General features: G+C 41.1%; 1 protein-coding gene across 1 annotated transcript in view; it reads left to right on the top strand.

Moving 5' to 3' along the window:
• MYRFL (myelin regulatory factor like) overlaps window positions 1–23,385 on the top strand; it is an 84,002-nt gene that overhangs the window by 50,265 nt on the left and 10,352 nt on the right. Inside the window, exons 10-15 of the mRNA XM_060194947.1 lie at window positions 9,571–9,734; window positions 10,373–10,436; window positions 14,249–14,334; window positions 16,593–16,667; window positions 16,750–16,802; window positions 16,910–17,092. Coding sequence (XP_060050930.1) covers window positions 9,571–9,734; window positions 10,373–10,436; window positions 14,249–14,334; window positions 16,593–16,667; window positions 16,750–16,802; window positions 16,910–17,092 — 625 coding nt within the window. The remainder of the gene's footprint in view (window positions 1–9,570; window positions 9,735–10,372; window positions 10,437–14,248; window positions 14,335–16,592; window positions 16,668–16,749; window positions 16,803–16,909; window positions 17,093–23,385) is intronic.

Genomic DNA, 23,385 nt, shown 5'->3' with positions numbered 1-23,385 from the left:
TTATTTGTGAAGACTGGCACCTAGGACAGAGTAACTTACACACAGCTTGGACACAGCTTATATGGCCTTAACCTTCCCAAAGTACCTGGGCTGCTGAGCAGCTACTCACAGTCTGTCACTGTGCCTTCAAACTACTTAAACTGAGTGAGAGAGCTACAGTGGAAGCAAAGAAACAACCTGTACAAGGGACTGTAGTTCAACTGGTCTAGCACACATGTTACAGTGTGCAAAGACCAATATCTGGTCCCCACTTGAAGGGGGGGAAGCTTCACAAATAGCAAAGCAGTGCTTTTTCTCTGTTCCTCTCTATCTCCCCTGCCCCTCTCAATTTCTCTCGGTCCTATGAAATAAAAATAAATAATAATGAGTCAAGTAAAGAAACTTTAGGGGCATGGTGGTGGTGTACCTGGTTAAGTGCATATGTTACAGTGCACAAGACCTGGGTTCAAGCCCCTGGTCCCCACCTGCAGGGAGAAAGCTTCATGAGTGGTAAAGCAGGGCTGCAGGTGTCTCTATTTCTCTTCCACTCTATCTCCCCATCCCTTTCCAATTTCTCTTTGTCTCTATCCAATTATAAATAAAAAACAGTATGATCCCACCAATGTGACCTGGAGCCCCGCTTCCCCGGAGCCCCGCTTCCCCAGAGCCCCCCCCCCCCCCACTAGGGAAAGACAGACAGGCTGGGAGTATGGATCAGCCTGTCAACGCCCATGTTCAGCGGGGAAGCAATTACAGAAGCCAGACCTTCCACCTTCTGCACCCCATAATGACCCTGGGTCCATACTCCCAGAGGGATAAAGAATAGGAAAGCTATCAGGGGAGGGGATGGGATATGGAGCTCTGGTGGTGGGAATTGTGTAGAGTTGTACCACTCTTATCCTATGGTTTTTGTCAGTGTTTCCTTTTTATAAATAAAAATTTAAAAAATATACTACATCAAAAAGAAACTTTACAAGTGCCATGTTTCTCAAAATGCTAAATTTCTTTTACTTCTCCCTGCCGAACTCCCTCTTTTCTTGGTCTTTACTGTTGGAATTTTAGAGTTAGAATTTTCCTCATTTCACTGCTTTTTTTACTTTAATTTATTTCCTCTCTGAGACTCATTTCCAGGCAACTCCCCACAACAATGGCAACCACTCCAATGTGTTTCTTATACATGCTTGTCTATTCAGACAGACATGTAATATTTTTGGTGTTAGTTTTTGAATGTGCTTTATATTATTTGAATTAGGTACATCTGTTCAGAGTTTTAACTGATACTTCGAATTCCTTGGTGTGTCTCTCTATTTTCCTTTTCCAGCGATGGGCCCCTCAAAGTTTGTTGACCACAGACTACCTAGTAATACACATTGCCACACAGCTGCCACACAGCTCCCCCACCCCACCCGCCCGCTTGTGAATCTGTGGGAGGTCTTCTCTGGGATGCATGTTAGGAACGAAGTATAGGAAACACACAGCCTTAATTTTTCATAGTCCTGCCAGCTTGTCCATAGTCCTAGTTTATAGTTTTTCTACATTCTTCTCAATGCCCGGCCTGGTTAGACTCTTAAATTCCCCAGTTCTAACCGGGGTAAAGTGGCATCTTATTGTTTTAATTTGCACCCCTCTCTGATTAGTACTGCAGTTGTGTGTGTGTCTTGCTTATCCTAACTATTTATTTCCCTCCTGTGAGTCGTTTGGCCCAGTTTTCCGTTGAGTTACCTGTCTTTTTCAGGCTAAGACTATACTTTCAACTTGATGCTATTGTTTTTCTTTCCCAATGCTTTCAAAAATAAAGCAAATAAGCCAAAGCTATGACAATGACTTAAGATGGTGGCAATTATTTTCTATTTCAGTGCCTTGTTGGCTTTTTTCCTAGTACTAATTACAACCTTAAAATATATTATTTACTGGTTGGCCAATCTCTTCCACTAGAAAATATGCTTTTTGAGGGCAGAGATCCCCTCTGCTTTCTCTAACTGTATTTAGGAGAGTAGTCAAGCATACTGTAAGTACTTGATAAAGAACATTGATTCTGCTTATTAACTTAATTTTGAGTTTACATGCCAGATATTAAGTTGATCTTGTTAAGTGATAAGATACACTGGCATCAAAAGGAACTCATTGCTCACCTGGGGAAGCACAAGAAATCAAAGAATTGTAACAAACTGTAACATGTGCTCACTTAACTAGAAACTTTTCTTAGCCATAGAACTTAACCACTTCTAGGAGTTGGGTGGTAGCGCAACGGATTAAGTGCACATGGCACAAAGTGCAAGGACCGGCATAAGGATCCCGGTTCGAGCCCCTGGCTCCCCACCTTCAAGGAGGTCGCTTCACAAGCGGTGAAGCAGGTCTGCAGGTGTCTATCTTTCTCTTCTCCTCTCTGTCTTCCCCTCCTCTCTCCATTTCTCTCTGTCCTTTTCAATAACAATGACAGCACTAACAATAACCATAATAATAACCACAACAACATTAAAACAACCAGGGCAACAAAAGGGGAAAAAATAGCCTCCAGGAAGACTGGTAGTATGGATTGACTAGTCAATGCCCATGTTCAGCGGGGAAGCAATGACAGAAGCCAGACCTTCCACCTTCTGCATCCCACAATGACCTTGGGTCCATACTCCCAGAGGGATAGAGAATAGGAAAGCTATCAGGGGAGGGGATGGGATATGGAGACCTGGTGGTGGGAATTGTGTGGAGTTGTACCCCTCCTATCCTGCAGTTTTGTTAATGTCTCCTTTTAAAAAATAAATTAATTAATTAAAAACAAAAAAAATAGCCTCAATGAGCAGTGAATTTGTGGTGCAGGCACTGAGGCCCAGCAATAACCCTGGAGGCAAAAAAAAAAAAAAGAACCACTTTCAAACCCACCCACCCCAACCACTGAACTTAACTAGAAACTTTACAAAAGCAAAAATCCCAAAGTAACAATAAAACAGTGTTAGACAGTTTTATGATGCTTGGCCTCATCTTATATGACAGAAAATGAAACACATCATGCAGGTAAATGAATCTGAGTTGTCATTTTTGCAAAAAGAAATATGGGGCTGGAGAAATAGTTCACTATGATGCTCATGCCTAGAGGTTCAAGCTCTGACATCACGTGGTGTTTTGGTGTCTCTCCTGCTCTCTCTGAGTGGAAAAGCAGCCTGGAGTAGTGCAATCATGTGGGGAAGTAAAAGAAAAAAAAAAAGGAAAGAAGGAAAGAAAAGGAAAAGTGAGAGAGGGATAACTTCTGCAGGGCTCAATTGGACATCTGAGCTTTACTCACCATCTCAGCAGCCTGCTTTTCTGGTTTGGGTATCAAATATATATATATTCCATGTTAAGACCTGATGACTGATCCACAAAATAAACTCTTGGACAAAGATCTAAAGTCAAGCTTATCCAGAGCCAGACACACCCATTGACTAAAGGCAATTTTTCTCCCTTTGGTAATTATTTTCATAATGCTTAGCTTCAGGCTGTTTTATTATAAAAAGTCCCATGACTTTACTATAAAAAGTCAGTCTGTGCAGCATCAGATGCCACAAGGAAAGCTTTTCAAGTCTGTCACTCTCACCGGGAAAGAAGAGTCCACGTCTCAAAGAATTCTCAAAGAATTCTTTGTGATCAGATTTCTCCCTTCCTTCCTCTCTCCCTTTCTTTCTTTCTTTTTTTTTCTCTCTCTTTTTTCTTTATTTTTTATTGGGCATTTAATGGTTTATAGTACAGTTGTTGGCACATGGGTACACTTTCTCATCTCACCAAGATAAATATTTGCAAAACAATCTCACCTACAAATTAAGTCCATCATTATGTACCAAGACCTGAAACACCCCTCCCCCCACCTCTCTTTTTGTTCTCCTTCCCCAGAATACACCAAACCCAGTCCAACTTCTGCTTTGTGTTTCCCCTTCTGTTCTTCTTCCTCATTTCATATTCATCCTTCTCTTTTTGGCTTATCTCACTTAACATGATTCCTTAAAGCTCTGTCCAAGACGAAGATGAGTTTATCATTTTTATTAGCTGAGTAGTATTCCATTGTGGCCACTGCCTAACGTGTGGATTTATTGATCATCAAACCTTAAGGAGGCCTAGGCCTGTGTGCTAAAATATACATGGGCTCCTTAGAAGTGAGGCAGACTGAATGGACTTTTAACTGCTTTCTGAGTCAGTGCTCTCCCAGAAGGGAAAGGACCTAAATGAAATGGAAGTCATTTTTCCAAGTATAACCAAACTTCTGGTCCATTGCACTGTGTTTCCTTGCTGACCTCATCCATATTTTTTCTTCATTTTTTAAAATAAACATATTCTTTATTTTTTATTGACAGGACAGAGAGAAATTGAGGGAAAAGGAGAAAGAGTGGGAGAGAGAAAGAAAAACACCTGCAGCATTGCTTCACCACTTGTGAAGCTTTTCTATCACAGGTGGGGACTGGAGGCTTGAACCTGGGTCCTTATGTATAGTAATGTATGTGGTTAACTGGGTGTACCACCTCCTGGGTCTCCTGATCTAAATTTCTATGGCCATTTCCTAATGTGGAAAGGGAACCTGGACCTTAATAATTCTGCTTTTCTGATAGAAATCTTGAGTAAAAGAATAAGATGGAAATATGTCTTTAAGTTCACTGGAGAGTCACACTTTATATGAGTCTCAGTGCCTCTCTATGTGAACCATCATTGTAAAAGCAATTAATTAATTATTTAATTACTCTATCAGCTATGTACTAAGTTACTGCTCTCCTCTGTGCTGGAGAATCAACTGTGAACAAGATGGGGTGCTGTCTCCAGGTGCTTATAGCAGACATACATGTGACACTAGGTGTTAAGGGAGGTGTGAGCTAGGGGAGGACAGACATTTCATGTACAGAGAGCAGCAGAGCTGATGTCAGAGACAAGAAAGAGCTTGTTGTTGAGAGAACAGCCAAGGATTCAGTGAGATGAGAGCATACAGTGTGAAGGAGGCTGTGGTGAAAGGCAAGGCTTAACTAAGGGATCCATGCTGAGCTCAGGGATCTGCTCTGAGCTAGCTCTTGGCCCTGATTTCACAAGTGCCTTCCTGTCATCTTCAGGCCAAATATGCTTATGTTGTCCATATGTGTCCTCATGCAAAGCATGTCTTTTAAACAGTGGGTAAAAGATTTTTTTGTCTGATTGGAAGCATTTGCCTTTTCATTCCACCTCCTCTTTTCTCAGTCTGCTGGGCAAGTTTTAGTGACAAGCTGGTTTCATCATCTCTCCCTTAAAAGAATCTGAGGTGGCGGTCCCATTCAAAAAATAGTTAACAAATGCTGGGCAGAGTTAAGCAATTAAATTTGCCTTAATTACAAAACAGTTCTTAGCTAGCATGGGGCATTAGATGAGGGAAGTCTTTCAGATTGTGCCATACTTCGACTCATGTCAGCCCTATGAACCAGAGCCTCTCCATGGGACCTGGACAGAAGTCCTTCAGGCATCTTAAGGTAACATTCCTGGTTAAAATTTCAATCACAGAGATCTTACCACTTGCATAGAAAAGAACATTTCCACAAAAACTCTAGATGATATTTTTGACCATGTTTATATTGCTTTCACTAAAGGAATAGAGGACAGAAGTCAGAAATGTTTTATTAAGAGTCAATCCCCACATCATATCTGAGAAATTTATTTTCAGTAATTTTCCGTTGGATCCACAAATTCAGGGTCATAATTATACTCAGGAAGGGGCCGTAAATTCCCTTTCCATCTTTATTTCCTTTTAAAATGGAAGATGCATGAGTTTTCTTCTTACCTATTGAATCTACGTCCAAGATGTGTAGTGCCAGCACATTGAAGTTGGGGAATCAGTGCTGGCTTTCTAACACCATTGACAAGTAATAAATAATAGCATTCACTTCTCATATGTCATGAGGCAGCATAAATACTTTTTCCCATTCTATAATCTCTCTTTCCCTTCCTTCCTTTCTCTCTCTCTCTCTCTCTCTCTTTTTCTTTCTTTCTTTCTTTCTTTGATGTAATCTTCCCCACCCATAAGGGTTATTGCTGGGGGCAATGATTCCGTATTGCCAATGACCATTTTTGTTCCTTCATCTTTCTTTCTTTTTTAAGTTTTTAAAAAATATTTATTTTTTCTTTTGTTGCCCTTGTTTTATTGCTGTAGTTATTATTGTTTTTTTAATTTATTTTTTATTTAAGAAAGGATAAATTAACAAAACCATAGAGTAGGAGGGGTACAATTCCACACAATTCCCACCACCCAATCTCCATATCCCATCCCCTCCCCTGATAGCTTTCCCATTCTCTATCCCTCTGGGAGTATGGACCCAGGGTGCAGAAGGTGGAAGGTCTGGCTTCTGTAATTGCTTCCCCGCTGAACATGGACGTTGACTGGTTGGTCCATACTCCCAGTCTGCCTCTCTCTTTCCTTAATAGGGTGGGTCTCTGGAGAAGCGGAGCTCCAGGACACATTGGTGGGGTCTTCAGTCCAGGGAAGCCTGGCCGGCATCCTGATGGCATCTGGAACCTGGTGGCTGAAAAGAGAGTTAACATAGAAAGCCAAACAAATTGTTGAGCAATCATGGACCCAAAGGTTGGAATAGTGGAGAGGAAGTGTTGGTGGGGGGGTGCTCACTGCAAACTCCAGTGTACTACTGCTTTCAGGTATATATTTTGCAGTAGTTTATGGATACGTGTGAACATATTCTTTCTTTCTTTCTTTCTTTCTTTCTTTCTTTCCTTTTTTCTTTCTCTCTTTCTTATAGATAGGTAGATAAAGTTTAGAAGAGATACCTGCACTCATAAAACATCCTCCTAGCAGGTGGGAACTAGGGACCTGAACCTGAACCTGGATCCTCACACATGGTAACTATGCATTTCACAGGGTGAGCCACGAACAGACCCCCTTTGATTGGGTCAGTTGCTTTGCAGCAGTTTTTGTTTGTTTGTTTGTTTGTTTAATGTTATTTGACACTTGTTTTACTTTTGCTTCTGTTGCTTAAGGAACTGTTGCCATGACAAATGTCAAGGAGTTTTCCCCCTATATTTTCTTCTATTGGAGTTTTGATTTTAGGTCTTATATTTAATCCATTTTAAATTAACATGTCTGAGTTGTGTACACCTCATGATAACCATAGGAACTCACTTTAGGAACTCACTTGAAAAAGTGAGGCTTTGGGGACTGGCCCAGTACTGGGGTAGAAGGGATCTGGGGCACAGAAATATACTGCTATGTGAGATACTGACCACATTTTCTTTTCTTTTTTTAATATTTATTTATTTATTCCCTTTTGTTGCCCTTGTTTTTTAGTTGTAGCTATTATTGTTGTTATTACTGATGTCATTGTTGGATAGGACAGAGAAATGGAGAGAGAAGGGGAAGACAGAGAGGGAGAAAAAGATAGACACCTGCAGACCTGCTTCACTGCTTGTGAAACGACTCCCCTGCAGGTGGGGAGCCAGGGGCTCAAACAGGAATCCTTATGCCTGGTCCTTGCACTTTGCACCACCTGCAGTTAACCCACTGCGCTACCGCCCAACTCCTGACCATGTTTTCTATGTATGAACATTTAAATCTTTAAAAAAGAAGGTATTTCAGTCTTTTGCAATTATATTAATAGCTCCATGGACTTCTCTAGCTTTTCATCAGAAGATCTGTGGAATAGGTTCATAGAAGTAGAATTATGAACCAAGTAAAATCTTATGTAACTTTGCTAGTTGTCGCCCACCTCCACTTCATAGTGGTTGTATAAAATTGTGTCCTTTGGATAGATAGTGAAAGACTTTAGAGAAAAATACAGGATCTTCTTATGATTTTCACTAATACAGGGATGTCCTTGCCACCCTTGAGGATGCAGCTTTCAATTCACTCAGGTACATTCTTCCTGAGCATTTACTGTGTTCAGAGATATGTATGTGCTAGATGCTGGTGGGAACACAGATGAAAAAGATAATTGCTTCCCTCACAAACTAGATACAACATACCTGACTTTACAAAAATAAAAAAAATGGCTGGAAGGCCAGCAAGATGTTCCACCTGGATAGTGTGTCTGTTTAGTCATAGATACTACCCTGGGTCAAGCCCAACCTCCATCATGCTGGGGGAAGTTTCAGTGCTGTGATCTCTCTCTTCTCCCTCTCTATTTCTCTCTCCCCCTCCCCCCCCCACCCCACTGTCAAGATACTTCTCTCTTTCTGTGGTACTACAGGCCTGGTGATAGCAGTAAGTGTTCAGGCAGTAAAACTGAACATGCTTTGAGGACCCTCTTGAAGAGAAGAATGTCTCTGGACACCCTTTCCAACAAGTGGTCTCTGGAAAGGTTCTGAGTATACTGGGATTTGGACTGACCTTGAGAAAATACAGGCATTTCTCTGTGAGGAATGGACACTATTGGAACAAAGCCCCAGGCGCAGGAAAATGCAGTGGTCCAGGCTTCATTAGATCTTTGTAACTGCTTAGAGTGTTTAAGAATCTTCCAATATTTTTCGTGACACATCTATTTTTAAAATGAAAAAAAAGTACCCTGAACTTAAGTGTGTAACATTTAACTTCTGAGTCCTTTTTTATATATAGTAGCTTTACAGTGTTTGAAATCCTTAAGTACCAGTTTGCTTGTGAGAAACTCATCCTGAGTCTAATCCCCTAGTCACAAAACAGTCTTTCTCTTTTGACTTGGAGCACAATACTTTGCAATAATGGTCCAGCCTTTTGCAATAATGGTCCAGCCTCTATGAATCCCCCAAAGAGTGTAGTGGCAAAAGACACAGAGAAGGTGGAGATAAGACCCTGGATCAGTGTGAAATTGATAAGAGATTTCAGAATCTAGTTGGCCATACGTGTTCATATGACAACTCAAGTGTGTAGGTGAGAGGGGATGACTGGGACAGTGTAACTTTGATTTGTTTTTCTGACATGTCAGTGACCTTATCTGAACAAAAAGAATTGTTTTGTTGCTGTATTAAATTGTTGTTTGGGAGTTAGGCTAGCATATGAATAGCATGTATGGAATGTTAAAGCAGAAATCCATAAATTATCCTTTCACTTATAGATAAAGAGACTGAAGCCTCACATTTAGTATATGGAAGAACTTGGGCAAAGGCCAAGATCTTTATCCTCCCTCCTTCACCTGTGCAATTTTGATGAACAATTTAGCAGAGAGAATTGCAGTCATGTCTTAGGAAGGTTTATTGGTAGACACAAATCAATATTCCGAAATCTGTTCTGACTTTTTTTCTTTCTTCCTTCCTTTCTTTCCTCCTTCTCCTCCTCCTCCTCCTTCTTTTTCTTCTCATTCTCCTTCTTTTTGAGTTTTCAACATAGCCTAATGGCCACTGGAAATAAAATTTCTGATTCCAAAATTGACATACCTCAGCTCCATTCTCTTTTTCGACTTACAGTGTCATATTTTCAGTTTATTGAAAATTGAAAACGAGCACTTTTACTGCCCAGTCAGAAGTTTAGCAAGACTGTTTTAAGTCACACACCTCTCCAGCTTTATCTTGAATGAATGTGAGTGTGTATATAACCATTTTCAATAGTGTGTTCCATCTCACTTTAAATGGACCTGGAAGGGTCCCTTGGGGTCTCAAATTACACACTTATACAACCTATATTGTCTTCATTTTTAGGATCAGATCTTTATGGAAAATGTAGGGGCAGTGAAGCAGCTCTGCAAACTAACCAACAACCTTGAAGAAAGAATAGAAGAGTTAGAAATATGGAATAGAAAACTGGCCAGGCTAAAGCGGCTCAGTAGCTGGAAGTCCACGGCCAGTGAGGCCAGCTCGGTCAGGTATATCCAGGGTTGCTGTAGAAATCTGGAGGTGGGGAGTGTGGGGTCTTTCCATATGCAAATCAGTCTAATTGTGTGTGTGTGTGTGTGTGTGTGTGTGTGTGCGCGCGTGCTTTAATCAAGCAACTGCCATTGCTTTATAATATCAGAAACTCTTTTTTAAATAATGTTCTGGAACACCATTTCCTTTATATGATAATTGTTATTTTCTGTCTCTACTTTTAAAATGAAGCATCTGTTTAAGAGCAGTTATTACAGGAAGTGCTATATTTAGTAAAAAGGTTGCTTCCCCTTTAATAAGGAGAGGTGGCTATTTCTAAATTTAGAAATACATGTTTGGTCCTCAAGGGAAAAAACTTAATTTTTTTTTATTATTACTTAAGAAGGTAAATGTGTATTTCCTGGGGTCTAATTTTGACAAAAAGAAATTTAACACATTAAATTATGCTTATTAAGGATCTTTCCCACAAAAGGAACTCTGGTTGCCTTGCCTCTTTCTTTTTAAAATGACTAATATAATATAATATAATATAATATAAATGCTATGTATGTTTGTTAGTGATAGCTTTGCCCTTTGGCATATGACTACTGAAGAAACATCTGACTAGAAATTCATTTTCTTTTTCTCTTTATTGAAGCAAACTTAGCAGAACTGTCAATACATCTTCTCCAAGAAGAGCCATTTCCAAAAAACCCAACAAGGTAAATAGCTTTAAATTTGATATACTTCTTAATTTACATTCATATGTACTTTAGTTATTTAAATAATAAAAATTAACTGGTAACTTAAAGAGAATTTTAGAGAAATAACTGAGTGAGTCCATTTCAGAAATATTATTCTGCTAGGATAATATATATCCCATAAAGTGAAGGACATCAGCCTTCACAGGCATATGGCCTTGGGCTGCAAGATGTGTGGCTGCCTTGATTTCCTTATCTCTGGTTTCAGAAGAGTCCCAAAGGGACTTAAGTTAATCCAACAACCCCTATTTTTCCTTTGATATTTGGTACTGTATATGCAGATGAGAAACAAAGAGTATTCACTTGCTTGCAGAGGTTAAAATGTGATGGATTTATGTATTAATGAGCAAAGAGGATAACCTTTACAGTGAAAATGGAAGCTTAACTATTTAGTAACTGAAAGTATGCAACTTACAACACAAAGAAGCACCAGTAACCAAGAAGCTACAGTCCCTACTTCCTAGCTGCAATTCATAGAGCTGTGAAATTCAACTTGCTTCCTCTGATTCATCAGTGTCCCAAAGGTGGCTGGTCCACTCCTGGGGGAGATATTGATGAGCTTATTTCTCACTTGAAGTTTGACCTGATGTTTGGGTCACTGCCCCAATTTACTTTCTCATGTTACACTGCATTGAACTATTGAACTGTTTTATTTTTTTAAAGATTCAGAAAGAGTTTAATATTCTATTAAAAGCTGGTAAGGTGTTAACTTCATCACAAGGTGTGTGTGTGTGTGTGTGTGTGTGTGTGTGTGTGTGTGTAAGAAGATAGAGGTCTATCAGAGGTCTCTCTTATCCAGTCCTTTCCCTTTCCTCTCTGTTGTCTATCTCCAAGAAGTATCTGAGTGGTTTCCTGCTTTGCTGATGGTTAGGGTACTGTGGGAAGGCCCTCAGGGTGAGTTGATGGTTGGGGTGAGATGAGGTGCAGGAAGAGGAAGACAGGAAAGGAATAGACACTTTTCATTTTCTCACCTCTTAAAGATTCCCAGCCCCTATCCCTAGTGAAAACCTATTGAATCAAAAATCCCCAGGGCATTTAGTTTTTTCTTTTTAAGACTTATCTACTTATTAGTTATATATATAACACAGGGCATCTAAATATATATATATATTTATTTTAATGAGAGAGAGACCAGAGCACTGCTCAGCTCTGGTTTATGGTGGTGCTAGAGGTTGAACCTGGGACTTTGGAGCCTCAGGCTTATAAAAGTCTTTTTGAATAACTATTATGCTATGTATCCCCTCAACATTCACTCCCATACTTTGGTTTTTAACAGACTGTTTAGCAGTTCTCTTGCAGATCTTATCTTGAGAACACTTATACTATTAAATTCACCAAATGAATAACTCCAAAATGTAGGCAAGTGTTTGTTTATCATTTGGAACAAAAGAATGGGGATTTAAAATACTCTGTCAGGACCTAGTGGGGGTTGTATTGTTATATGGAAAACTGAGAAATGTTATGCATGTACAAACTATTGTATTTACTGTTGACTGTAAAACATTAATTCCCCAATAAAAATAATAAAAAAATACTCTGTCAACTGTGGGAAATATCTTGGAGGGGGAGGTCCTTTTAAACACATTTTACTGAGTCCCTATATTATACTAGTAGCACATCCTTAGTACACTTTCAATTAGATATTGGAATGGTATAAAGGATTCACTTTTGCTTAGCTCTGGTTTGTGCTGGTGCTGTTGAACCTAAATTATGAAAGAATTTTTGCATAACCATGACGCTATCTTCTGGACCCAGGGATTCACTTTTTAACATGCAAAGCAGTTTTTTAAAATATTTATTTTATTTATTTATTCCCTTTTGTTGCCCTTGTTGTTTTATTGTTGTAGTTATTATTGTTGTTGTCGTTCTTGGATAGGACAGAGAGAAATGGAGAGAGGAGGGGAAGACAGAGAGGGGGAGAGAAAGATAGACACCTATAGACCTGCTTCACCACTTGTGAAGTGACTTCCCTGCAGGTGGGGAGCCAGGGCTGGAACCGGGAACCTTATGCTGGTCCTTGTGCTTTGCGCCACCTGTGCTTAACCTGCTGTGCTACAGCCCAACTCCCGCGAAGCAGTTTTTAATTGCCCCATCAATGATTCACTTGTAGTAACCCCCAAATCTTAGTGTCTAAGTATTTGTTAAAATAGTATAGCTCATCCCAACACCTCCCTCAGTGTTATGCTACAGAACAAGTTCTTTATTCAGATAACTTGCACAAGGAATTCAAAGACTGGGGATTGGGTTGTTGCATGCCCAGTTAAGTATACATATCACCATGCTGAAGAACCTCAGTTCGAGCCCCCGCTCTCCACCTGCAGGATGATGCTTCACAAGTAATGAAGCAGGTCTTCAGGTGTCTATTTCTCTCTCTCTCCCCCCTCCCTTCCTCCCTCCCTCTCTCTCTCCCTATCTATCTATCTCTATCTCCCCTCCCCTCTCAATTTCTCTCTGCCCTGTCAAATAAAAAAAGAGAAATTCAAAGATCAACTTTAAGCAATTTCTTAAAATAGCTTACTAGAATTCCCCAATTTCCTTTTGACCAAAAGCATAACTCTACCCAAAACCTTCAAGAGGATAGAAGCATGATCCCCCCCTCCCGTGTAATACTGGGAAAACTTTCATTTAAAGAGTAAAAGTCCATCTGTCTCTTCAGCTAGATTCCTACCAGTTGTGTAGTTGTCTATCCTATAGTTCTTGGCTCATTCCTCATATACAAGTCTTTCTTTTTATGTTTTTAGATAGGGACAGAAGGTGAGGAGAGGGAGAGAGAGAAAGACACCAAACTACCAATGTTCTCTCCAGTGTGGTGGGGGATCATCTTTAATGTGCGTTGTCTACACAGATGAACTATTTCACAAGCCCTTCATCTATAATATTTTTATACTGAAATGTATTAGTCCTAAAGAGTTGTGTTATTCTCTTTCTATAGACTGCCACTTATTCTTATGTCCCCTACAGTGTTATATGTAGCTGTGCTCCGTGAATATTTTTAAATGGTTCTAGGAATAAATAAGACCCCAAATAGGTAGCAGGGGGGCTGGGTGGTGGCACACCTGGTTGAACACACATGTTATAATACACCATGACCAGGGTTCAAGGCCTCGGTCCCCACCTGCAGGGGTAATGTTTTGCCAGTGGTAAAGCAGTATTGTGGGTGCCTCTCTGTCCCTCTCTATCACCCCTCCTCCCTCTCAATTTCTGGCTGTCTCTATCAAATAAATAAAATAAAGATGATGATAATTATGGAGGATAAGAAGAAGAAGGAGGAGGAGGAGGAGGAGGAGGAGGAGGAGGAGGAGAAGGGCTCCTACCAGAGACTCTTAAAAAAATAGGTGCCAGGATTGATGTGATTTAAGGAGTACTTAGTAATATCTTGTGCCACAAGAATCTTGCCTGCTGTTTGTCATGATGACTGAAATTCTCCCATTGGGATTGGACTCATCCTATTTTGAAGACCTTTTGATTTTTCAAAAGGCATTCTTTAAAAAAGAGATGGACATCTGGTTTCTGGCTGTAGTGACACTATCTTCTCTGGTGGGTTCTTTCTCTCAGAAAACCTCAAAACCAGCTCTATGTGTAGGGCACTGACAGTTGTCCTGCAGAATGTCAGGGAAAGATTACTGTTACCTCCAATGTCAAGGAAAAAGAGGGACTTGAAGCAGGTTTTGTAAGGGCCTTTGTTTCCAGGGAGGTCTAGAGAAGTATTGCTTACAGATACTGCTACTTCCTTCTACTGATCTCTCCTTGGTCATAACTGGATCTTTTTATAGGTGCATTTTTCAGGAAAAAAGCAGTCATGTCCAAACTGGATTTTCCAGACCTTGGTTATAACACTAATTGCTGTGATGGCATTTTGGTAAGAATAACTTCATATCATACTGTGGTGAGCCCCTCTCTTCTCATCTTTCCTTTCTCATCTAGGAACTGGGGACTGGTCTTCTATTTCCTTTGAAGGTGTGGAGCTCTGACACCTTTGTTTTAGCCTAGTGATGAGGGAATCCTTTTTCAACTCCTGTTTTTGAAGAAAAGAAACACAGGTTTTCCACACTGAATTGTAAGAGGAAGGATTCTCCCCCCACACACCTTCAGTCAACTGACAAATTGTAACAGTTCAGTGTGCTTTTCACACGTGCATGTGTGTGTTTTTCTCAGCCTCACAAATAACTTTTTCAAAGTCTTTGTTCTCCTTCCTGTTCACTTGGGGGAAAAGAATGAATAAACACTTAGCAACAATCTGCCCTTCTCTGGACGCTCATATTTATTAGGATTCTTCTGGACTCTTTCATGAGGACTTTGCCCCCAAAGAACTCCTAGATTACTTCAAGATATATAATAGATTGGCAATGCAATCAGATTTACCAAGCAGTTAAGGTAACTAAGTATTATAAAAACAGAAGTACTTGCTGTGCAAGCATTTGGGTTTTTTTTTTTTTTTTCAATTTTTTTGGCTAGGACAGAGAGAAATTGACAGAGGAGGGGAAGACAGAGAGGAGGAGAGAAGGATAGAAACCTGCAGACCTGCTTCACTGCTTGTGAAGTGACCCCCCCCCACCACCACCACAGGTGGGGAGCCTGGGGTTTGAACTGGGATCCTTGCGCCAGTCCTTGCACTTCTTACTATATGTGCTTAACCTGGTGTGCTACTGTCCAGCCCTCTTGGGTATCTTTTAAAAAAATTATTTTAATTTATTTTATGAGACAGAGAAGAGGGGAGAGACCAGAGCAGCACACTGGCATATGTAGTGCCAGGGATTGATCCATGTAAGTTCAAAGCTCTCTGTCTCTTTACCTCTTGGGCTATGTGCTGAGTGTCTTCTCAGTGCCTGTCCTCCTCTGCAAGGGGGTGAGGCACCCCTTGCTGGAACTCAGGGGTCTTTGTCAGGCCTTTCTACTGAGATGAGAAAACCTTTCAACAGGACCACCTCTTGCCTCTAGGTCTTCCTATTTTCTATCTCATTATTTACATGAGGTATTTATCTCTCCCTTGGCCTACTCCATGAGTGTGGGGAAGGACTAGTTACCAGTCTTTATCTCATGGGAGATAATCTTCCTCAGAGGGAAAGTGACAACCACAGCAAGCAGTTGCCAGGCCAACTCATCAAATTCTATGTGACAGTGTCTTGGGCTCAGCACCACTGTCCCATGTATGTAGGTCACCAGCAGGTAACCAGTGCCTTCTGAGAACACTGGGAATCTCTTGAGTGGATTTTAAATGTGTGCTACATATCATTGTATGTGTTTATCTAAGGGTGGACAACAAAATAATTAAGAGTTGAGTCTAGAGAATCAGGTGCAGAATCAGGTTGGTAGGAAGTCAAACTAGGTCACTGCCTGTCAGGCCCAGCTCACAGGAGGATATAGAGTCATTCACTGACTTTCTCATGTGGCTCTTGAGAGACTTCTAAAGACAACTGCCAAAGAGAAGAATGCTGTTTGTTTGCACAAGCATGGTTGAGTATAGTTCCTCAAAGCTCAGAATCTTGAAGAGAAGTTTCCATGTGGTTACATGTTTCTGATATCTTGGGGGGGGGGGGAACCACTCATATCCAGGTAGGGTGGAAGTAGATGTTTTATTGCTTTTCTTTGCCTTCCTCTTTCCAGTCTGATGTATTGTGCTCTGAAAAGGACACGCAATTGGAAGATGTCACAGAGGCAGCCGAAGGGTTTGGCATTTAGCTGACTAAGCCTGCGCCCTCTTTCATCTCTTGGCTCAGCTGCGTGTGCACCCCAGGCCAGTGGGATGTGAACTCTGCTCTGACTCTTTCCTGCAAGGAGCAGAGGGCTGCCTCCAGCAATTCTCACGCTTCCTTTTGTGATCTTCCACCAGTGACAGATGCTTCTGAGATAGCTGGTCACACCAGGGGGACTGCTGCCCTCTGGAAAATTCCAGCAATAGGGAATACCCCCAGGGGTCTCTGTGCAGCTCCAGGAAAAAGAGGGCAGAGATGCAGACATGTGCTGGTTTCCATGGTGATACTGCCAGTCTCAAGCCCCCCTCCCCAATTCTCCTATCTATGAGGCCCATGAGATTACATCTCTGACCAGCTGGTTGTGAGAGGTGTTTCTAGACTCAAATCTGCCACATAATACTTCCTTTTTATATTTTTCTCACAGTGCCTTGATGATAGTCTCCCTTTACATACTTAGCTTAAAAGATCAAGACCGGCGTGACCCAAATCTCCTCCCAAGGTGAGTGTTGCCATCTTGTATGTATGGGGAAGAAGGATTCTGGAAGGCTTCCTTTACTAATGGCTTCCTGCTCTTCCTCCAGCAATATCACAGGCTCTCCTCCAGCTCCTCTGCCACCCACAGCCTCCCCTTCAGGTAAGATCCTCACATCCCCCACCTCCAAATCAGCACAACTGCCAGCAGAAGCAACCTGCCTTTCACGTTCACCTGGCTGTTTCCCTCTTCTCTGCTCCATTTTGCAGCGCCTCACACCTCTCTAGCGACTACACAGTCTTCCATCCAAGTACCTGAAATCACCTTCTGTGAAATCCTGCCATGTCAGGAGTCTTTCTGCTGCCCCATCTGGGAAAGGAGAAGAACTTTCTCGGGTCCTTTGCACAGACAGAACAAGAAGGAGAAGGAAATTCGTCAGAGATCGTGGGCTGGTAAAGACTGTTCAACCAGAGACAGCAAGGGCTTTGAACTTGAGGCTTTTTCTTTTCTTTTTTCTTTCTTTCTTTTTTTTTTTTTCTCTTTAGTTCCCCCTTGCTGATGTTTACAATACTCTATTAATGGCTCCACACTTCTATTTGTGGTGGCAAGAGCTTTAAAAACATCAATGCAACAAACTAGGAGTCATCTATAATATTGAATTCCCAGCCCAGGGATGAACTTTCCGTTGATTCAAGTGAAAGGGCTTCATTTGTCTGTTGCCAACAAAATCGTCAAGTAGCACAAGTGAAGTAATTACATTCGGATGGGTAGATTTTTTTGGCTCACTTAGAACTTAAAAAAAAAAAAATGATGTTGTATCTGGGCTCTGTGCCCAAGCCAAGTTGAGTAAAATGTAAAAAGGCTTTGGAAACTCTAATGTACTCAGGGTAAGCTTTCAGTCTGTGAAAAAACACAAAGTTGGCACTCTACTTTCAGAATATCTGCTTATTCTTTCTAGGTACACACACATTCTCTCTCTCTCTCTCCCTCCCTCCCTCCCTCCCTCTCTCCCTCTCCCCTTCAAATAACAGAGTTTTCCATTTAGAAAAAATATAAATGGAGACAGCAAGATAGATCATTTGTATAGTGCTCTTGCTTTGTCATCAGCATGACCCAGGTGTGGAACCCAGCCCACACTGCACTGAGGGAAACTTTGGTGCTGTAGTGTCTTTCTCTGTTTCTTCATTTCTATCTTTTTCTTTCTTTCTCTTTCTTTCTTTCTCTCTCTCTTTCTCTCTCTCTTTCTTTCTTTTTAATCTTTATTTATTTATTGGATAGAGACAGCCAGAAATTGAGAAGGAAGGGGGAGATAGAGAGGGAGAGAGGCAGAGGGACACCTACAGCCCTGCTTCACCACTCGTGAAGCTTTCCCCTTGCAGGTGGGGACCAGGGGTTCGAATCCGGGTCCTCATGCATTGTAACATGTGCATTCAACCAGATGCACCACTGCCAGCCCCCCTCTGTCTTCTTAAAAAATATATTTATATTTATTTTCATTGTAATGAGAAAGTGATAGAAAAAAAAAGACCAGAGCATTATTACATGATGCTGGGAACTGAACCTGGGACCTAAGATCTAAAATTCTTTTTTTGCATAACCATTATGCTGTCTGCTCAGCCCTGTCTTTTTCTCTATATATGAAAAAGTTGGCCTGGAGGGGGCTTGGTGGTAGTGCAGCAGATTAAGCACACATGGTGCAAAGTGCAAAGACAGCTTAAGGATTGCAGTCTGAGCCCCCAGGTCCCCACTTGCAGTGGCAGGGTTGTTTTGCAGGCGGTGAAGCAGGTCTGCAGGTGTCTTTCTCTCCTCCTCTCTGTCTTCCCCTCCTCTCTCCATTTCTCTCTATCCTGTCCAGCAACAACTACAATAGGGGCTATGACAACTACAATAGGGGCAACAAAATGGGAAAGAAGGCCTCCAGGAGCAGTGGACTCATGGTATAGGCACTGAGCCCCAGCAATAACCCTGGAGGCAAATAGTAATAATAATAATAAAATAAAAAATTAAAAAATTCAAAAAAAGAATAAGTTGGCCTGGAGCACTGAAGTTCCAGTGATGACAACAACTAAAGATACATATTTATAAATGCAATCAAGGGGTTAAGAGTATAATTATCTCTGTAAGATTAAATATAGTATATCCAAGTGTATTCTAATTTATTATCATTTTTAGAAGCTTTCTGTATGCACACATATGGACAAGTGTCTAAAATTATAATTCTGATGATACTAAGAATAGCAGTGCTTGCATCTTACTATGGCTTCTCTGTGAGAATGCTGTGGTAATAACAACTCCTCAAATATAGCGATTTAATGTGGCAGACATTTATTTTTCACTTTTTACGTCAGCTGTGGGTCAAAAGAGGGTTCTTGCTTAACCTGTCACCAGAACCCAGCCGATGCTGCTGATGCCACAATCTCTACAGCGGTGGTGACAAATTGGGGCTCTTTGCACTTGGACTTAAGTTCAATGCGTGTCACTGCTGCGCACATTTTATCAGCCTCAGCAAGTGACACTGGTCAAATATGTCTAATTTAAAAGTAGTTGGTGAGGTACAGACCTCACTTATGTTTGGATAGAAATGAATCAGGTTTTTTCCGATGGCACTGGGGACTCATGTACATGAGATTTCACTGCTCCTGGGCCGAATTTTTGTTCCTTTTATGGGGGGGGGAGGGAGGAGGGTGAAAGAGGGAGGAAGGGAGGGTGAGAGAGAGAGCGACCTTCTCATGGTACTGTGTCACTTCCATGTGGTGCTGGGGTTCAAACAAGGGCTACATGTGTGGCACGGCACATACTGTACAGGGTGGGTTATTTTCTGCACCCCACCCCTGAATATGAATATTTTAGAATAGTCCCAATGTGTGATAAACAGAATATAGTTAGCCATTGAAGTTTTGGGGGAATAAATGTAGTTTTGGGGGGTTGAGGGTGGCATACCTGATTAAGCGCACATAGTACTAAGTACAAGGACCTGCTCAAGGATCCAGGTTTGAGCCCCTGGGTTCCTGACCTGCAGGGAGGATGGCTTCACGAGCATCAAAACAGGTCTGCAGGTATCTTATCTTTCCATCTCCCTCTCTATCTCCCCCCTATCCCTTTCAATTTCTCTCTGCCCGGTCCAATAAAATGGAACAATGACTGCCGGGAGTGGCAGATTCATAATGCCACACCAAGCTCCAGCGATAACCCTGGAGGCAAAAAGAAAAGAAAAAATAAATGTAATTTTCATCCCTTGATAGTATTTTCTGTCCTATTATGGAATAAATAACACGTGTAAATCACCAACATCATGATAAAATACGGTATACAAAAGCATTGTCATAAGCAGTCTACATGAATAACTCCTGTAATTCTCACAAGCCTAAAAGATAGACACAGTTATGTATTTTTTCAAGTTTAATTATAAGTTTACTGAGAGAATAGAGATTTATAGGATTGTTGTTGTCACAAAAGGATATTTCCACATTTCCTCAAGATAGACATCAGTACACCACCTTGCTGTAGACTCTCAGCCTCCACTTAGCAGACAGGCACTGTCTTTATTGCTGGTTCTTCCAGTCAGGATGGTGAGACATAAAGAGTGTATCCTTGGGGGGACTGGGTGGTGGTACACCTGGTAAAGTACACACAGTACATTATACAAGAATCCGGGTTCAAGACCCTGGTCCCCACCTGCAAGGGGAAAGCTTTACGAGTGGTGAATTAGTGCTGCAAGTGTCTCTCGGTCTCTCTCCCTCTTTATCTTCCCCTCCCCTCTAAATTTCTCACTGTCTCTATCCAATAATAAGTAAAGAAATAGAGAGAAAAAAAAGACCTAAGAAAAAAGTGTATTCCCCACAGTCATAGGAGGAAGTGTATACCATGTTTCTCTCAGGAAAGCAATTTTTATTGAACTTGAGAGCAGATGAATCACTTCAGGGTGAGGATAAAGGTTCAGTCTGAAGAAAGAAATTAGTTGCAGCCATCATATTCTCAATAGTTTTGAAAGTAGAACAATTCAGTATTGTCACAAAAGTACTCCAAGGCCTTCCTTCTCTTCTTGTCAAGGCACATAGAATCAAAATTTTTTTCCCTTTCTCTTTTATCTTTTACCAGAATATTGCCCAGTTCTGGCTTCTGGTGGTTCCTGGGATTGAATTTGGAGCTTCAGATCTGTAGACCTGAAAGTCTTTTTGCATAACCACTATGTTATCTCCCCAACCCTCCAATCATTTTCTTAACTTAGGAGTCCAACTTGAGAATGATTGCTTTTCTTTTCTAAGTGTATCCTTTTCTGTGAATAGTCCTCAGATAGACCATTTAACCTATGTGATATGTACTCATAACAATGGATCCTGCACAGAAAGAGGTCACGGATTCATCCAATCCTCATTTTCAGAAGACTTTTTGGACAGGGAGATAATCTGTTTGGTAGATTGGACACTTTACCATGAGTGAGGACCCAGGTTCAAGCTCCCTACACCACATGGAAACATTATGTACAACACCAAAGGAAAGCTGTTTGAATGATGGAGCCGTGCTGTGGTGTCTTTCCTTCTTTCTATCCTCCCCTTCTCTGTCCCTTCCTATGTGAAACTTAAAAGCAAAGAAAAGGTAAGGATTCCCAGGAGCAACGGGTTCCCCCTCACCTCACAAAAATAAATAAATTAAATTAAACAAAAAAAAATTTTTCACATTTGAACAAATTCACTCTTCACAGAAGCAATCCGATTTTGACATCAAGAAAATCTTAGGAAGAGGGGTCATACAGTGATGCAACCAGTTGAATGCATGTTACAATATACAAGGACCCAAGTTCGAATCCCAGCTTCCCATCTACAAAGGGAAAACTTCATTAGTGCAGTGTTTCACGTGTCTCTCTTTCTCTCTCCCTTTCTGCCTGCCCCTTCCCTCGCAATTTCTTTTTGTCTCTATCCAATAAAGAATAAACAAATAAACATTTAGAAAGTAGCACACTACCTAAGTGAGCTATTTAAAAAGAAAAAGACATCTTGGGGAAAATAGTTCTTCTCAAACCAGATGAAGGTATGTTGCTTTCATTTCAAAGACAGTGAGTGTCATTTTGCCTTATGTTTCCAAAACTATGGGAGGCATGAAATGACAGATAATCAGCTCCACAGGCAGTTGCTGTGTCCTCCTAGACACAATAATCAGCTTCCCTGGCTGAAAATGAAATTCAAGCTCTGAGTTATCAGGCTCCGTGATATATTGAGAAAACCATCCCCTATTTCAACTGGGGATAGGAGGAAAGAATTTAGCAGTTCTGTCTACTTTGACTCATAAGACATCCGAGAACTTGGGGGGATTTTAACGTCATGGAATATCAGAGTGCCTCCCGACTTTTTAGCCCTAAGGATCCATTATTAACATTTGCAGTTATTTGAGAAAAATAGAGGGGAAAGTATACTACAAACTCTGTTAAGGTTTTTATCAAAAAAATTTTTTTTCTTTATCCAACAGCAACATCTGAAAAATAGTATAAATCTAATTAGAATATATATTTTAGGGATTCCGGAGGTAGTGCAGCGGGTTAAGCGCATGTGGCGCAAAGCGCAAGGACCTGTGTAAAGATCCGGGTTTGAGCCTCTGGCTCCCCACCTGCAGAGGAGTCATTTCACAGGCAGTGAAGCAGGTCTGCAGGTGTCTATCTTTCTCTTCCCCTCCTCTCTCCATTTCTCTCTTGTCCTATCTAACAATGACGACATCAACAACAACAATAACTACTACAACAATGAAAAAACAAGGGCAACAAAGGGAAAATAAATAAATTTAATATATATATTATTTGATAGGATAGAGAGAAACTGAGAGGGGGAAGGGAGGTAGAGAAGGAGAGAGAAGGACACACCTGCTGTACCGCTTCACTGCTTGTGAAGCTTCCCTCTGCAGGTGGGGGCTGGGGGCTAGGACTGGGGGCTTGAACGAGGGTCTTTGTGCATTATAATGTGTGCACTCAACCAGACACACCACCACCAGATCCCTAGGTAGTACAAATATATGGAGGTAATGTTACTTTTCAAGTTCACAGACCTCCTTTATGTAATCACCTTTGCTCTAATGTCTCTATGCCAAGAGAATCTCTGATTTATGCTAACTCATCTATCTTATGACACGAAGGCCCAGAACCTAGTTTAAGATCCCCTAGTGAGTCAGCAGCAAAGCCAGAACTGAACAGTACACCAGTAATAAAAACAAGCTAAGACAAGTAGCAAGAGGTTTCGAGTGTTAAAGAACTCAGTCGCTCCTCAATCAGCTGAGCTCCTTGATTTTCCTCTTGCAAGTCTGCTTCAATGAAGAAAGGAAAAGGTGTCCAAGATGTTGTACTGACTCTCAGTCACCAACCATCATTCTGTCACAACAAGATATGCGTTAGGAGAACACCATCTTCAATCTCTCCTATCCAGAAGTATCTAATTTAGTTCACTGCGAGATTGGCTGATTGTGATTTATATCTCCACTTTACAAAGCAAACCTCTGGGGGTGCTTACTAAGAGTGCAGTGAATGTTGCTAGAAGACATGTATGAAATGACATTCACCCCTCTATGAATGGAGAACATATGGCCTTCCAATAACCACTCTTTCAAACGTGAATGGTCTTGCTTCAGAGAAGTGACAAATCGGACGCGCTTTATAGGAGGCTTAAATTTTGCTCTTCCGATCCTGCTATTGAAAAGCAATTTTCACAGTTCAATCTGCCAAGTTATCTTTCCTCAGTTTCATTTTTTTTATGACTGTTTAAAA

The sequence above is a fragment of the Erinaceus europaeus genome, chromosome 7 (genome assembly GCF_950295315.1).
Source record: "Erinaceus europaeus chromosome 7, mEriEur2.1, whole genome shotgun sequence".
Classification (NCBI taxonomy): Eukaryota; Metazoa; Chordata; class Mammalia; order Eulipotyphla; family Erinaceidae; genus Erinaceus; species Erinaceus europaeus.
The sequence above is the reverse complement of the archived record's forward strand: the minus strand, read 5'-3'. Positions and strand labels throughout refer to the sequence as shown.